At 58.5% G+C, this 17,504-nt stretch overlaps 1 protein-coding gene across 4 annotated transcripts; it reads right to left on the reverse strand.

Annotated features, from left to right (window-relative positions):
• On the reverse strand, positions 4,709-17,454 carry KLF15 (Kruppel like factor 15). Of its 4 annotated transcripts, none has more exons than XM_021098139.1 (3): positions 17,025-17,198; positions 12,300-13,395; positions 4,709-5,861 (listed from the first exon to the last, which is right to left on the reverse strand). In XM_021098139.1, exons 1-3 carry the CDS (start codon positions 17,116-17,118, stop codon positions 5,699-5,701), a joined length of 1,353 nt encoding a protein of 450 aa, XP_020953798.1. In that variant the 5' UTR covers positions 17,119-17,198; the 3' UTR covers positions 4,709-5,698.

Raw genomic sequence — 17,504 nt, forward strand, 5'->3', positions numbered from 1 at the left:
ACATTATTTTCATGTATTAGTTCAAGACGTGTGGTTGCCAAGGGGGAGGGGGAGGGAGTGGGATGGACTGGGAATTTGGGGTTAATAGATGCAGACTATTGCCTTTGGAATGTGTAAGCAATGAGATCCTGCTGTATAGCACTGGGTACTATGTCTAGTCACTTATGAGGAAGCATGATAATGTAAGAAAAAATAATGTATATATGTATGTGTGACTGGGTTGCCTTGCTGTACTGCAGAAAATTGACAGAATACTGTAAGCCAGATATAGTGGAAAAAAATAAAAATCATTAAAATAAAGAATAATAATAAATATAAAAAATACATTAGTTCCACAGAAATCAAATAAGGGTTTTCCAAGTGAGGAGTTCCCATTGTGGCTTAGCAGTAATGAACCCAACTAGGATCCATCAGGAATGAGGATGTGGGTTCAATCCCTGGTATCACTCAAGGGTTAAAGATCCCGCATTGCTGTGGCTGTGGTGCAGGCTGGCAGCTGCAGCTCCGATTTGACCCCTAGCCTGGGAACTTCCATATGCCATGGGTGTGGCCATAAAAAGCCAAAAAAGGGGGGGGGTGGTTTCCAAGGGAAAACATCAGGGCTGTAGAAGCCCCACAAACACTCAATAAAGCCTGGCACTCAGGAAACCATAGGGACCAGAGGAGGGTCAAGGACTAGACAAGGTGACAACCAGCACCCAGGAAGCCTTCCAGGGAGGCCAACGGGCTCATGCTACCTGAACTCCACTGTTCACCTTCCCCATACCGCCAACCCACCACCTACCTGCATGTTCTCCTGCCCTCCCTGGGGCGGGGGGTGTCGTTTCATCCTCCACCTACCTGATGTCTGTCTATAGCTATAATTATTCTTCTATGATCTAGTTATGTGTCATTGTATTGTAATTGTATTAGTATATACGTCATTTTGGTGCATGATGTACATTATATATTAGTATAGTACATATGTATTAGTCTATTATATGCTATGTATTAGTGTATTTATTATACATGTTGTGCATTAGTGTATTACATGTGTTATGTATTATTATATGACATGTATTATTATACATGTTATGTATTCATGTATTATGTTATGTATCAGTAATTTATGTTATGCATTAGTACATCATGTTATATGGTTGTGTATTTATATATGTGTATTAGTGTATATGTTGTGTATTAGTGTATTATTGTTAGTGTGGCACACGTTATGTGTTAGTGTATTCTATGTGTTATGTATCAGTATATGTTACATGTCAGTATATCATGTTATATAGCTGTGTATTATATAGGTTAGTGTATTTTGTGTTAAGAATCAGGATCTGTTATGGGTCAGTGTATCATGTTATATTTGTGTATTGTATGTAGTATGTTAGCGTAGATACATGTCCTGCATTAGTGTGTCCTGTGTGTTACGTATCAGGAAATGCTAGGATCCATATATCATACACGATGTTACGTAGTCCCGTGTTGTTACAGGTGTCATGTGTCACACGCACGTCATTTGCTCTGGGCTCTGACAGGAAACCCCAGTGTCCAGCTCTCGGCCCCCTGCTCTCTGCCTGTACACCTGCCTTCCTCGTTTTTCCTGCTTCTTTCCCACTAGGTTCTGGAAGGTCTGTGTGGGTTTTTCTCCAGGGCGGTCCTCTCCCAAGTCAGGTTTTACTTCCGCTGCGGCACCTTCTGTTTCTTTGCAAAGTCCCTTCCTCCCTCCAGCCCCACTCTCCCATCCTGTTGCTCCCCTGTTTCAGCTGGGTTCCCTCGGAGTCACATGGCATGTCACCTGGTGAAGACCACAGGAAATTTCCAGGGCTGCCTTTCTGGCCCACGGCCGACCTCCGAGGAGCACGTCCTGTGCTGATCCCTTTGCGCTGACCTCAAACACAGCAAGACTGTTCAGTCTTATGTTTGTCAGGGACTGACCCTGACCCCACCCTCAGTCCCTTATGTGACTTTCAGAGCCTTGTCCTGTCAGCTGCTGGACGTTCACAATGGCCCCTCTGCTGCATCCACTGGGACCTAGGGACTCTGAACCATGGAGCGTAAGGAAAGCTACAAGCCCTAGGAGCCCTGACCCTGGGCCCTTCTGCTTCTGCCCCCAGCCTCAGAACACAATGTATGACCTCTGGACCCCTCCAGGAGAAGGTGATGGCGGCACCACGAGGGTTCATTTGTTTCTTGTTTATGTCCATCTGTGTGACGCAGGAACCTGCCATTTCTAGCACGATTGTCACCCAAAGTGCCTTCGTGTCTCTGTTTCATCAAGGTTTCCTTTCATGACACCCGCTCTTTTTAGAAGCCTGACCCTTGGTCCCATAACTGCTGTGGCACCCATTCTGAGAGTGTGGACGAGGCCACGGGCCACCACGACTCACCCACTGCCTGGGTGCCTGGCCGCCAGCCTCTGGGAGGGTGAGAGGCATCTGTGCTCAGCGTGGGCACCCAGCCAGGGTGGGCGTGCCTGCGGCAGAAGCTCACCCCCTCCTCTGCTCAACTTTTCCCTGTCCTAGAACCCCCAAATTTCAGCTATGTCCAGAGCCTCCCAGATGGAGACTACTTATCCCAGCTTTCCTTGCAACGGGTGAGAGTGTGTGCCCAGCACACGGGTGCTGGCCGAGTGGCTCAGTGGATGGCCTGAGCAGGAAGGGGAGGCCCTGGGCTGCTCTTTGTGGGCTGGCAGCAGGCCTGGGGAAGCAGGGCATGGAGGGTGACAAAGAGGGAGCCAGGGTGCTTCATGACTGCTTCAGCAAAGAGTATATTTCCTTTGTGCTCAGGGTTTGTTACAGCAGCTCAAGCCTCAGGGCCGGGACACACAGGGCTTCCCATCCCCTGACCACCCTGTAGGACAGGAACCGGGCCGGGCTGGATGGTTCCCCGGGTGGGTGAGGCTGAATTTCTGCTCTGCCGCCTTCCCCCCTGATCACAAACACTTGGCCCTTGTGCCTCTTCCAGTCACAGAGTCACAAAGGGAGACATAGGCGGTGGTGGGGGTCTCCCTGGAGCGTCCCCAGAGCTTTGTGCTCCGAGGCGCTGGCCCAGGCAGAGGAGGACCAAGGCCCCTCCACCTGGCTCAGACGCAGATGCCTATCCTCGAAGCTGCTCTCCACCACAGCTGTCATCACCACGTGGCCATCTGGGGACATCATGTCCATTCCACGGGGTCAAGTGGCTGAAATCCAGGAGGCTTAAGAGGTGGGTTGAGAATCAAGAGGTGGTCCTTCCTGCTGCAGCTCCTGCCCCCCCAGGCCTCTCAGCCCAGATGTCCAGGGACCAGAGACCTGGGCTGTGCTGCCCACCAGCACGGGCACCCCGGCCAGTGTGTCAGTGCATCAGGCGAGGACTCTGGAGCTCAGGCTGAGGGGGACGATGTCACTGCCCAGCACACATGGCCTGCCTTGGCCAGCCTCTGTCTGGACAGAGGGCCAACTAGTGGGCTGCAGGCTCCGAGGATGTGGCCGCTAGGGACATACATCAAGAGGAGTTGAGCAGTGCCCCGGGTCAGCACCCAGCCCCGTACACACAGCATGACCATCCTGACCTCCCGTGTCCATCTTATCTGGGCTGTGCTGCTTGGTTATGGATGAAGAAAGCTACATTAATACACCTGGAAATCAATGCATCACTTCTCCAGAGCCACAGAGACTCTGGAGAAGGGTCAAAGGGCAAAGGTCACAAGGCCAAGTCCTTCCCCCAGACCAGGGCCTATCAGGATGGGGTGTCCATTCTCTGATTACCCGTGTGCTGGGCACACATGCCAACTCCACCAGAGAGGACAGGACAGACAGATGAAGTGGGAGGTTCCCACATCAGGGGAAGGATGCCCGCCCCCTGAGACACACGCGCACACACACCCCTCGCTCCATATGTCCACTGCTAACCCACTCTGCCACTTGCCTTCGGTTCAAAGCTGTCACCAAGACCCCTGCCTGATGGGCATTAGGCGCCTGGGAAAAGACAGCCTCCCAAGTCAGGGGGACAGAGGAATGGCAGGCGCCCGGGCCCGGCTGACTGGTTCACAGCTGCTCCTCGCTCTCTGGGCCCCACCGCCTCTGCTCCCAGTCCACTGGGGCATGCAGATGGGTCCAGGCCTCAACCTCTTCTCCTCAGAGCAGCTCGGGGATGTAGAGGCAGCCGCCTAACCCCATGCACTGGCCCCCACAAGTCTGCCTCCACATGGTCATGACGCCTAATTCTTTCAGAATTGCAAGTGAGGATTATATGCCATTTCCTGGGGGAGTCTGAGCGGGGGGTTGGAGGTGGGGGACAGTCTGATCCTTTGCCACAATGCATGCAGTGGGTGCATGAGATGCACACAGGGTAGGAAGTGCAGAGCAAGGGTCTCAGGCAGGAATTCAGAGGAGTGGTGGTCCGTGGGCTGGGCTTGGTCTGCAGTCTCTCCCCACAAGTGATGCTGGGAGGGGCAGTGTGCGTCTATGAAGAGACAGCCCTCCAGGGAACCAGAATGAGCAGAACCCCAGCGGCTGGCGTGGAGGTGGCACTGTGGGGACCCTGCGCTGCTGGACCAGGGGTTACCCCCTCTCCCCTTCCCTCCCCCTTCTCCCCAGCCCCAGGAGCCTTCTGGGTACTAGCCAAGGCTACTAGCCGAGGTACCCTGAATGCTGCAAATGCAAACATGGAGGCTCTGCCCCCAGAATCAGTCCCATTTCCTGGCAAAGCAGAGGGAAACCGCACAGCAATGCCATAAGGCTTTTGAGTTCTTTTTCCTTTTATTGGCAAAGTAAATATATTTTTATGAAGGACCAAAGAAAATATACATAATTGTAACGTATGTACACCAGCTTTATAGATTTAAATTTCAAATTTACACAATGTTGATACGTTATTAAAAGATTTTATGTAGATGTACCTATGTACATTTTATTTACATACATTCATAGGATGTGAAATAAACCTCTCAAAACAAGCTAGTTCATTTGATATTAATTTCTAGACAAAATAAGGAATGCATTTCTAAATCAGGATTGGAGGCTCTATCTAGCTCTTCTACACGCAATGCAGCTGCTCCCTTTCCTCCTGAAGGCCACCCTGTAGGCTGCTGTCTGGATCTCTCTGGAAACAGGATGGGGGCGCTGAGCCAGGCTGGGTGCAGATGCTCTGGGGCTAACCTGCACCTGTCCATCTGCCCTGTGTTTAACTCACACACATGCACTGCCACCCGCAGAGAGGGGCCTTTCACCCCAATCCCGCACCCACCCGGAGGCCAGGTCCTGCACCCCTGCCCGCCCTGCCCGTAAACCCTCTGGTGTTCAGGCCGAGCCAGGCATTTTGGACAAAGCCATGCTCACACCACAGTGCAGCCCTGGACTTTTGTCCTACTTCCTTCTTCCCAGCACGGCTCCCTCTGGGAACTGACATTTCAAAACTGCACATTTCTTCTTTCCCAGCAATAAAGTGCTGGCCTCAGCCCAGGCGGGGAGCCCAGTGGGAGCAGGGCCAGGCCAGTGCCCCTGTGGTGAGGCCAGGCCTCGGGAAGGCACGAAGGCACGAAGGCCGCCTCCAGCCCAGGCGGCCGGGCGCTCTGGGACACCTTGGGGAGGCTCAGGTGGGGGGCTTGGGGTCCGCACCTCCCAGGTGCCCTGAGCTCCAGAAGGTGGCTGGTAACACTGTCCTGTCCTCCGAAGGAGGCTGATAAATTATTGCTACAAAGCACCAGCGGGCTGGAGGGCAGGCAGGCAGTTCAGGGGCGCGCAGCGCGGCTGCTGCGTGGGAAGCGGTGCACCTTGACGTGCTTGGAGAGGTGGTCGCTGCGCGCGAACTTCTTCTCGCACACGGGGCACTGGTAGGGCTTCACGCCCGAGTGCGAGCGCCGGTGCCGGGACAGCTCATCCGAGCGCGAGAACCTGTGGGACATGGGTGGTCAGGGCATCCTCGGGTGCCCACGGTTTACCAGTGGCTAGAGCACGTGGCATCCACTGGGAAAGGCCTGTCCCGAGCCCCTGCTGTACCCCTGCTGCCCTCCAGGGTGGCCAGGTAGCTGGCGGGGGTCCCAACACCCTGGCTGGAGGCGGCTGCAGGCACCCCGGCCCCAGCTGCATGGGTGTCCTCAGCCTGACCACAGCTGCACCTCAATCTGCCCTTGGATCAGAGCTCGAAGCTGCTGTGAGCTTCTGTGAGGGTCCCCACCCAGCAACCCCCACGGGAGGGGAAACAGGAGGCCCCTACCCAGCCCTGCAGGCAGTGCCCCAATTAAAGTTCAGACTCGTTCCCCCAGGACTCCTGGACCCTGTGCCCCTAAAAGCAGCCACCTCTCTCCCTTGGCCACAGCCTGCCTGGGAGGCCAGGGGCCGGGAAGGAGAAGCTGCCATAGGACCCTCACTGACCGCAGGGCTCAGGTGATGCCACTGACCCTGGGGACTCGAGGCTCTCCCCACCCACCCTGGTCCTGGCAGTGAGACACCCCGCCCCCCACCACCACCACACACACTCTCCTCCTCTGGGCTCTGCCTACACTGACCTGTCCTTGGCCCCTCTCGTCACAGGACATGTGCCATTATCTGAAATGCTCTTCCTTCCCACCCCTCAGCTCAAATGTCACTTCCTCAGGAAAGCCCTCCAGGACTGCATCTCGTCTTTACCCCCCACAGCACTAAGTGCTTCTATTTCTTGGCTTTTGCCACTGTTGTTGCAACTTTAGTTTTCAATTTTTTTTTTTTAAACAGCCACACCCACGGCTAGGGGTTGAATTGGAGCTACAGCTGCAGGCCTACACCACAGCCACAGCAACACCAGATCCGAGCCGTGTCTTCAACCTACACCACAGCTCATGGCAATGCTGGATCCTTAACCCATTGAGCGAGGCCAGGGATCAAACCCACATTCTCATGGATATGAGTCAGGTTCTTAACCCGCTGAACCACAACAGGAGCTCTGTTTTCAACTTTTTGATGAGTGTCAGTCTGTGCCACCAGATCCAAGGGAAGACACGCACCCCATTGCAACCCAGTGCCTGGTGGGCAGAGGGTGCCCAGTAAGCACATTTATGCTAAAGAGCAGCACTCAGCGGAGGATGGAGCACCGTCAGAGGCAGCGCTCTCAAGTCCCAGCACGCACACACGCTATGCACACACATATACATGCTACACGGTACGCCACACACTCACGCATGTACACACAGATGGATTCACGAACACGGCAGGCACAGGGGCGCCAGGCCCAGCAGCCTGGTTCCTGGACCGGCTGCCACACATGCCAGCAAGGTTAGGCCGGGGCAGCCATCCCAGCCCAACCAAGGAGAGGGGGCTGGCCGCCTACATCTGGCCGGACCCTCTGGGCAGAAGCCTTGTTCCCACAGCCTGCTGAGGACCAGGAACCAGGGTGGAACAAGCCCAGGAAGGCTCAGGTGGGTGCTGGAGGGCCTCGCACCAGGTGGGGAGCATGGCCCGGAGGCAGGGAGGACAAGCACCCTGGCCTCCCTTAGCCCGTTGGTCAGAGCGAAGGTCTCACACAGCTCTGCTGTGCGCTGCCCACCCGGGTGACTGCAGGGGGCCTGGCCTCCTCCGGAGCCTGGCTGGGTGGTGTCAGTCCCCAGAGGCCCGTGCAGGGAGGACGTGGCCCCAAGGCGCCCGGGCCTGTGACCCTGGCAGGAGTCAGGCCCATCAGCGTAGAGGTGTAGCAATGCCGCCGGCAGGCACTACACACGGGCCACCTACACCTTCTGTTTAGGGAGCCAGGCCCAGCCCGCTGGACTGACAGCACCACACAAGGTCTCAGAGAGGACAGGGGGCTTGCTGGGGCGAGCCCTGTGCGGTTCTGAACAAATTCACGAGCCATCCTGGACTTCGGCTTCCTCACTTGTCCTCTGAAGACCCTGGGACCTGTCTCAGAGGCCAGAGTGGATGCCTGGGGTGGAGGTGGGGGACGCAGGCAGCTGAGGGACAGCCAGGCTTGAGAATAGCTGTTCCTACCCTCAAGCCCCCTCCCCTCCTGCACCACATGGTCCTATGACCTGAGCCCTCAGAAGACCCCGCCACACACCTCATCACGTTCTCCCAAACTGCAGCCCCTGGAGGGGCCTCGGGGCCCCAGGGGCAAGGGCCCAGTGGCTAAGATTCAGCCTCTGTGGGCAGAGAGCTCTGCCACACACTGCCTGGGTGAGTCACCAAGCCCCCTGAGGCTGCTCCCCTGGACTCAGGGAGGCAGCAGCTCTCTCACAGGGGGTGGGCAGAGGCAGCCTGCAGCCTCAGGGCTGCAAAGACTGGAGCGTGGAGTATACCTGGCATGTGGCAATCGCTTGCCAACTGTGAGCCTGGGGTCTGCTGACTCACAACCATGATCTGCATTGCTGGAGTGCAGGACAGAGAAGCATGAGGTCCAGGGGACCTTCCAGAGTAGTCTGTGATGTCAGCACCACCCCGGTGCACACAGCCACCGGGTGTGAAGCCAGAAAGCCATCCTTGTGAACTGTGGGGTCTACTGCAGTGGGAACAGGCCCCTAGGGTTGGGCAGTGCACGACCTGTGCAACACCCCTGGGGGCTCTGTGACTGCAAGGAGGGGTCACAAGGTGTCTCCTCAAGCAAGACAGCAGGCCGACAGTGGGACGGCTGGATCTGGATCCTAGCCCTGGCTCCTCCTGCCTCTGGAGCCTCGAGCCTGCAAGTCTCCAATCCGGGCCTCTTGCGCCCACTGTGGATGACAGAGTGCCTGCCCCACAGGGCTGCTGGAGTCACTGCTACGCCTATTAGCTCTCTCTGGACAGAGCAGGATGTTCTGCTTCAGGGAACACAGGAGGCTGGTGTCCAGAGTGAAGCAAGGAAACTTCTAGGAAGGTGGTAACAGCTTCTCCTAGAAGGTCAAATCCAAATAGTGATGGTCTGGCCCCAGCCCTGGACCCACATCACTACTGGGAACAGGGAATACTGCGCTCAGGACCAGGCGCAGAAGGAGGTAGTGGTTGGTTACGTGGGCCAGTGGGGGCTTGTGAGGGGCGCCGGTACAAAGGTGTGCAGGGCAGGAAGCAGGACCGAGGGCCCAGACCAGCATCTTCCCCGGAGGAGGAAGAGCAAACACCTCGTCAGGGCCAGCAGGAGGAAGAGGGGACAGGGACTAGCTCCCCACTCCGGGGGTAGGGGCAGGCAAAGAGCAGACCTGTGCAAATGGAGGCCCATCCCCCGTGGAAGGGGCTGCAGAGAGGTCCTGAGCCTGGGGGCGGGATGGGCAGCCCAGTTGAGCTCCTAGCTCTGCCACTTACCCGCTGAGTGACAGTGGAGGGCTGACTGAACTGCTCTGGCTGCACCCCCTGCTGCCATGGGACCCATGGGCACCTGCTCAGGGGCTTCCTGCTGCGCATGTCACCTTCATGGCAGACATCAGAGCCACTGCTGCCTGCCTGCTGCTCCTTGGCTCTTTCCTCCCAGCCCGTAAGCCTGGTGCCTTGCACGGGGCAGCCTCGTGGAAGGGACAGACACCTGCCACTACGACACCAGGGGTACAGGGGGAGAGGAGGGTTAGGGCTGGATTGCAGGTGAGAGAGGTGTGCCAGCCACACCACGGTGGGTCACACTCTGTCCCTGACTCAATCTTTCTGGGCCTCGGTGACGAGATGGTGCTAACACTCCAGGTGGCTGTTGGGAGGTGGGGGGCTCAATGAGCATGTGATGGAAGAACAAAGCCAGAACCACTCTAGGACCAATGACAGCCACCACCAGAGAAAAGCGGAGACACAGCGCACAGAGAGGGCGCAGTGGGAGCCTGCACCACGCAGGCGAGGCTGGCAAGCAGACCCTGTGGGCCGGTGGGCTAGGATGAGGAGTCTGGATAGGAATTCAAATGTACCAGAGTATGCTTAAAGGCCAGAAGAGGTAATGAGTTCCCCATGGGAGGAAGTATGCAAGCAAGTGTGGGGATTTGTAGAGGAGATTCCAGCTCTGAGAACCTTAGAACTGTGCCTAGCACACAGGAAGTGCTTGGGGAACTGGTGAATATCAAAGTTACCCCCTGTCCTGTCCCCACAGAGCTGCCCCCAAACCTGTCCGACCTCCCACCCAGCTGGAGAAGGGCTCCCTCCACCTCTGTCACCACAGACACAGTTAAGGGACACTCAACATTGTTGTGTGCATCCCCAGGGGCTCAAGATGCCTGAAGACCAACCAGGAACTCCCACATCCTGAGAAACAGCCTTCTCAGGAGCCCTCAGCTTCCAGCCAGGCAGCGCCTCTGCCACGTGCGACCCCCAAACAGCCAGACCCAGACCTGGGAGAAGCCCTAGGAGTAGCTGATGGCAGGAATGACTCCCAGTGGCTCCGTGGAGACCTCCCGGTGCCAGGAACCCACCATGCCTCCCCTTGTCAAGGGGTCCTGGCCAAGACAGGGGCAGAGCTGAATCCCAACATAAATCCACTCTTGCTTACACACCTCCTCCCACGGAGAACTCCCTCCCCCTGGGGCCACCGGGCTGGGGGCTAAGAGCTGCCTCCCTTTAAAGCACCCTGGGTGAGGGTCCCTCTGCTCTCTGGGGCAGCCCAGAGCACAGGTCGTCTCCTCCTGGGGGGTGTGAGCTGAGTGGGGGGCCTTGACCAACCACACCCTTCCTCCCTGCCGCCCCACTGGCCTCACTCCGCCTGGGGAGGGGCACTCCTCAAGGGTCACCAGTGGCTGGGGATGTGCCCGGGAAAGTAAGGCTGCCCACTGTCTCCACAATCCAGGCGGAAGCCGGGCCAAACCCCTTCCAGGCCCTTCTCGCCCTCTGCTTTCATCTGAGAGTGACCACACAAGCCCAGGTGGAGGGCACCACTGTGCCCCCCCTGCATGCACGGCCCGACGGGCAGAGGAAGGGAGAAAGCCCTCCACTTCACAGGTGAGGACCCACTGGCCAGGGGACCACTGACAGCAACGGTGAGGGGGCGCAGCTCAGGCCTGGGGCTCCAACCACCGCCACCAGCTGCCCTCCCAAGGTGTCAGGAGGCCCCTTCTGCAGGTGAAGCCCTACTACCCTGACTGACCACTGAACACTGCACTGCTGCCACCTTACAGCACACCTGGCCCCGGACCTGCTCTGCTGCCTGAGGATGAGGCTCTGGGAGGAGGGCAGCGGCAGCACCATGGGGCTGGGGGTGCCTTTGCAAAAAAGCCCTTTCTCTGGCCAGTTCAGCGCTCCAGGGCAAGGGTCTGCCAGCACCAAGGCCAGCTCTGAGGCCAGCTCCTCTGCCCCAGGGCCAAGTCCCAGTGCTCTCAGGTGACATTTAGTCAGGAAAACAAAAGCAGCAAACTGCTTCCTTTGTGCTGCATGCACACGCCCACAGGGTACAAACACTCAATGTGCACGTGTAAATCACATTGGTTACACAGCACAGAGACACACGTGAAGAAAGCAAGATGCAGACGTGGGCGCACACACCACTCCGCGCCCCTCCCAAAGTCCAGTTCTGCACATAGATGGATGTACTGCACTGCTCCCCCACACCCACAGAAGCCACACCGGCTGTGACTGAGGCTCTGTGCCCCTCCCAGGTAAGCCAAGCCAAGGGTCTGCAGGCGGGTGTCCTAGGCAGGGTAGAGCTGGCGGGAAGACCCTGAGCATGCTGCCTGAGTTTCTGGAAAAGGAGGGTGATCCACGGGTCCCATCCAGCAATGCTGCCCACGGGCTGGGTAACCCTGGGCAGACCCCGCCTTGGAGAGCTGGCGTCCCCCGGTGCCGCAGAGAGCACCTGGGAGGCACCCCAAGCTTGGTTCTCTGTCGTCGCTGGTCCCTGTGGCTTCCCGGCTCCAGGTCCACATGGCCCCCCTACCACGTACCCAAGGACGGCTGCGAGAACAGCTGGACCTTCTGGGTGGGGAAGCAGCCTTTTCAGGATGTGGCTTCTCTAATCTGGGTTCAAATCTCACCTACAGAGCCGGGTGCCCTTGGGCGAGTTCCTTAGCTGGTCTGAGCCTTGCTTGCTCAGCTGTGAATGGGGAGTAGAGGGGGTACTTACCCTTGGGGGCGCCACGAGGTGCCGAGGAGCACCACGCACATGGGCTGGCATGCGGCTGCCCTCCGCTATCCTGAGCTCCCTTTGTCACCATCACGAGAGCCCTTCTGCATGGCCTAGCCCCTCTTCCCACCTGGCCGCTGCCAGCCTTACCTGGTCACTGTGAAACTGGAGACCAGTGATGGGGGGGGGTGCGGGGACAAGGAAACCTCTGGGCAGTGTGCCAGCTCTGGCCCTGCCCCCACCCAGCCCTCGCTCCGCTTCCTAAGCAGCTGCATCCAAGGGCCGAGAACGTGGCCTTGGCTGCACACCCAGGGGAGCAGAGACGCGTGGGCCTCACTCACCGCCTGGCCTGTGGCCGCGATACTGACCTCCAGCCGCAGCCCGGCCAGGTGCAGGCGAACGGCTTCTCGCCCGTGTGCCGGCGCAGGTGGGCCTTGAGGTGGCTGCTTTTGGTGTACATCTTGCTGCAGCCGGGGAAAGTACACTTGTGCATTTTGATGAGTTCTGCCGCCGGGTTCTTGGGGAACTTCTGGCCCATGAGGAGGCTGGTGGAGCCAGGCCCCAGGGGTCCGGACCCAATGGGCTTGGCGGCGATGGGCACAGGGGCAATGCGCACGAACTTGGAGGGCAGGTTCAAGCTGGAGGAGGGCACCACCTGGGGCACGAGCGTGAAGGTCTGCCCCTGGATGTTGACCAGGAGCTGGGCCACCTTAACGCTCTCTGGGGCCTGCCCAGGCGAGGCGGGCTCTGCACCACATTCCCGCTTCACCTGCATGGGCTGGATCTGCAGCAGCACGGGGATGGGGCCGTCTGGCGTGGGACCCCCACCGGTGCCCTGGCTGCTGCCTGCACTGGCGCCCGACAATGCGGCACCGCGCTCTCTCCCACCGGACCCAGGATGGAGGTGGCTCCTGTGTAGCCCGGTGGAGAGCTGGCCGCAGGTCTCCAAGTCCTTGCCGTGGCTTTCTGGGGCCTCCTTCACCCCTGGCTCCATGTTTTCCTCCAAAAACTCTTCGATTTCCTCCAGGGTGGGCTGGAAGGGCCTTGGGACATCATCAGGGTCGCCCGCAGGAAACTCGGGGAAGCAGAAATGCTCCCCCTTCACAGGAGCTGGTGTTTTTCGCCAGGTCCCCCAGGCCACGGGGCCACCGTTAGCCCCGATGCTGCCACAGCCACCGCCACTGCCCAGCGTGGCCTGGGACAGCAGGAAGTCCAAGATGCTGTCCTGCCCCTCAGCACCTGAGCCACCGCTGTAGCAGGAGCAAAGGGCTTGCGAGTCAGGGCTGGCACAGGAGCAGAGGCTGGAGGCGTCGCTGTCGTCCTCTGAGAGGGGCGAGGGCAGCATGTGGTATGACCGCCCGCTGGCCAGCCTGTCACCCAGATAACCAACCGGGCATTTCGGCGACGAGAAGCTCTCGTCCACTGGAAGCAAGTGGTCCACCATGCTGGCCGTGCTGGTGGCAGCTGCGGAGAGGAACAAGGAACCTGGTCAGGAGGGTGGCATGTGCACCTGCCACCTTGTGGGCTTGCGGCCCCTGTGCTGCCTGCCTCAGCCTCCCATTACCAATCGCCTGGATCCTGCCTCCATCCCGCCCTACGGGACAACTCTGCCTGCAAGAGTGTTCTCTGAAATTGCACCACCTGTTTGCAAAAGTGCTCTCCAAGCCCATTGCACAACATGGCCCTTGTGGTTTCACACAGATTTTCCAGAACAATTCTGGGAAGGAACACGCATGTATCTATGAATGACCGGGTGTGCATGCGTGTGAGGGATAGAGTGAGTGTGTGCAGAGGCCCCCTGCACCCTGAACAGTCAAGATGGTAATACTGTCCAGCTAATCAAGTCACTGCAATCTGAGGACAACTGACCTTGTCAGTGGAGACTCACGGGAGGGGGTAGGAGAATGGCCATTTGCCCTCTGACCCCTGGGCTGTTGCGGCTTGGGGAGGGTTGCCAGATTGAGCAAAAAAAAAAAAAAAAAAAAAAAAAAAAAAAAGGATGCCTAGCTAAATCTGTAACTCAGATTTTTAAAAAAATGAACAACTTTTAATATAAGTATGTCCCAAACACTGGGTGGGGTGTGCTTATATTAAAAAAAAAAAAATTTCATCGGAGATTCAAATTAAGCTGGGCAGTTAGTTTTTTAATCGGGCAAAACATTCAAGGCCCATACCTGCTTGCCATCATGGGCTGTTTCTCATGGGCTGAAAGGGGGCATCCCACCCACCCTCCAGTCTCAGATGCCGCCTCTGCAAACCAGGGAAGGCTGGGATGGGCCTTCACAAATGCTCTCACCCAGGTCAGTCACCTTACCAAGGCTTTAGCAGTGGGCAGAAAGGCCCTGTGCCACAGCAGTGACTCCTCTGAGTCACAACTGCCCGGGAGAATGGGAGCAAAGACCCTCAGCTTGCACCCTGTGGAGCACTCACCACCTCAGGACAGCCCAGCTAACTCCCGTCTCCCCCTAGACCAGGGGCTCCACGAAGGCCAGCTGGGTGTCTGGTCTCGGCTGTGTCCCTAGCTCCTGGTGAGGCACTGGTGCCCAGGAGGGGCTCAGAGAACGTCAGCAGAGAGGAGAGAGGAGGCTGCGCCCTGTGAAGGCCATGCTAGGTCTCGTGTCCAAAGAGAGTCAACAGTGTCTGGCTGTGAGAGGGCCACCTCTATGGACCTTTGTCCCCATCCAGTGACCACGGTGGGGTGTTTACCGAGGTTGGGGAAGGGGAATGTCCTGCATCTGAAGCCAGAGATTCTCTGCCGCCTGGCATCATCTCTGCACCCACCCCCTTGCCCTGTCTCGAGCACTAGCCCTGGGTCTGGCACCCAGCACCTGACCAATGTCGACAGCCCCAGCCAGGGGCAGAGTCTCCCAGGCCCAGGCCATCATCAGCTGTGACCTTGGCCAAGTCCTTGCTCTCCCAAACCTTGGTTTCCCCATCTGTTCCATGCTCTGATGACCCTAACCAGGAAGCTTCACAGATCTCCAGTAAACTACGGCAAAGTGGACACCCTTGGCAAGTGTGCACCCAGGGCAGTTTTGCAGAACATCTGGCTTTTTGGTGTTAAATATTTAGCTAAGACTTTAAAACTCAGGTTTTAAAAAACACACAATTCACCAAATTGGGTGCTGAGAAGGAATGAAAATGCCAGATAATGTGAAGGACAGAGCTCACACTCAGCTGGAGAACTCCTCTCTCCAGTCACCCACGCTTTGAGCTCCTGCCTCTGCAATTTACCAGCTGTGTGATCTTGAGGAGGTAGCACACCCTCTCTGTGCCATGTCTTGCTGTGCTGGGTTGGGAGGCTGCCAAGTGTGGCTAGTTCCTGGGTTTTCATAAGACTAATGAGCGCATCGGTTTGCATGCAGCACCAGGCTTTAGGGTGAGCCTCAGTGGGTGAGTCCATGGCCTTTCTGCCCCTCTGCTTGGATGCTTAGGAATCCAGGAACCCCAGCCTTCCCGAAACCAGGAACCAGATGGTAAGGGGCAGCCCGGGTCATGTTTCTGCCCTTAAAAGTCTCTCCTGAAATGTGATCACCAACTGAATATTCCATGAAATTAAGGAATTACATTTAATATTTTAAAATGTGATGATGTATTGTGGTTGGTACATTCTTTTCAAAGGAGGCCTTACCTTTTAGAGATGTAAACTGAGATAGTCACAGAGTGAATGACATAAAACAACAGCGGGGGAAATATGTAAGGACAGTGGAGCAGGATGGGAGGAAGCAGCACCCCATCTCCTCCCAGCAGCCCAGCGCCTGCCCATCTGCCCCAGACCTCAGCTCCAACTGCCCCACTGGCACTTGCTGTGCACCAAGCTCACCAGCCTCAGGCCACCATCCTGGCTGTTCCTGCTCCATAGGCTCCTCTTCCCGAGCACTGCAGGGGTGCCTTACTTAGATCTCAGCTCAGCTCAGGAGTCACTCCCTGCGGGGCCTGACCACCCAGTTAAAACGCCTCACATCAGAGTCTTCCTAACAGCTGCCACTGCGGGAAACTATCTTATGTATTTGTGTGCTTCATTTTCTGTCTACCTCCCCTCCAGAATAGAAGCCATTTCGACACTTATCCCAGAGTCCGAATCAGGACCCGGCACAACTTGCTGACTGAGCGAAAGGGAAGGGAGCAGGGGTGGGACCAGGAACAGAGGGCCAGGATCAGGCGGGCAGGGTCCTAATGCAGAGCTCAGCAGCCTGGGTGGACCCAGAGCACTGAGAGGCAGCGGGGGCTGTAGGGCGCCCGGCATAGCAGCACGTGGCACAGCAGGCTGCGTGCAGGGGGAGGGACGCCCTGTTCCGGGCACCGGTCCCCGGCCACGGCTGGACTCCGCCCCTACCCGGCCCGGCCAGGCCTGCTGTTTATCCTCCCGGGGACACAGCGGCTGCAGGAACAACATGTAATTGATAACAAGCCGAGCGCCGGCCAAGGGCCTTCCATTGGGTCAGCGTGCAAATCACGGGGGCAGCCGGCCGGGGCCGCTCTTCAAAATAAGAGTCTTTGCTCCCCCGCCGCCCCGCCGGTCCTAAAGTCATGAGCCTAGCGTCCTCGCACCTGTGGGGCGGCCGGTCTCCCCACGAGCCACCTGGCCCTTAGGGAGAAAGTGATCCGAGGGGCCCAGGCACTTGGGGATTTTGTCACGCCCGCGGACTGGGGGAGAAAACAACCTCTCCTTGGGGGGGAGGGGGGAGGGTCCACAGGGAACGGATCTTCTCCGCGGGCGGGGTGGACTCCCTGCTTTGCTAACGACGCAGGGGGTGCTACTTCGTGCCGTGTGACTGCGTGTGCGGGGCGTGGTGAGAGTCGGAGGAGGCGTCCGAGACACACTCGCGCGTGGGGCCGCGTGGTGCCCCCGCATGTGTGGGAACGTGCGCGAGAAGGGGAGGCGCGGGGAGCCTGGAGCGCCGCCCCGGGAGCACCGAGCCCTCGGCCCGCGCCCCCTCCCCCGGGCCGGCTGAGGTGACCGACAGTAACCCCTCCACCCCTCCCCGCCGCGCACCCGCCCGCCCGCAGGCCCCGCCGCGCCTGCCATATGGGAGGCCCGCTCTCGTCGCGCATACGGACACGCGCGGCAGGCGCCGAGGCAGCGGACTGACCCGTGCAGGGAAAGTGCGGCTGGGCACGTGGGGTCGCTCTGCCACCAGCTGTCCGCTCCTGGCCCAGCGCGGCGCTACCTTGCTCCTCCGACATTTCCTGGGACGCTCACGCGGATCCCAGGACAGCTGTGCGGGCGCCAGGCCTCGCGCCTAGAGGTTCGCCCGCGCCCCTCGCCCCCCCCGCGCCCCCCCACCCCCCGCCCCCCGGCAGCTCCCTGCGCGCCAGGCCGGCTCTCGGCGTATCCGGCCGCACCGTGCCGCTCCCACCTGAACTCGGCGCACGGCCGGCCGGCGGCCAGGCCCGGCGGTCCTGGGCCCCGCGGGCTGCTTTGGGGGCGGCGGCAGCGCGTCCTGCACCCGCTCGAGCTCGCCCGGGCCCGCGTTGCTGCGGCGGAGCCCCGCCGCCGCCGCTTGCTCCGCGCTCACTCTCCGGGCTCACGTGACGCGGCGGGCGCCGCGAAGGCTCGCAGGAGGCTCGGC

Source organism: Sus scrofa, chromosome 7 (assembly GCF_000003025.6).
Source record: "Sus scrofa isolate TJ Tabasco breed Duroc chromosome 7, Sscrofa11.1, whole genome shotgun sequence".
Classification (NCBI taxonomy): domain Eukaryota; kingdom Metazoa; phylum Chordata; class Mammalia; order Artiodactyla; family Suidae; genus Sus; species Sus scrofa.

Excerpts from the sequence above, each read along its gene's own strand:
- KLF15 (XM_021098139.1), bottom strand. The coding sequence starts at position 17,118 with ATGTCGGAGGAGCAAGGTAGCGCCGCGCTGGGCCAGGAGCGGACAGCT. Across the intron at positions 13,396-17,024 it reads GCCGCACTTTCCCTGCACGG|CTGCCACCAGCACGGCCAGC; the intron begins GTCAGTCCGCTG and ends TCCTCTCCGCAG. Across the intron at positions 5,862-12,299 it reads TGGCCGGGCTGCGGCTGGAG|GTTCTCGCGCTCGGATGAGC; the intron begins GTCAGTATCGCG and ends CATGTCCCACAG.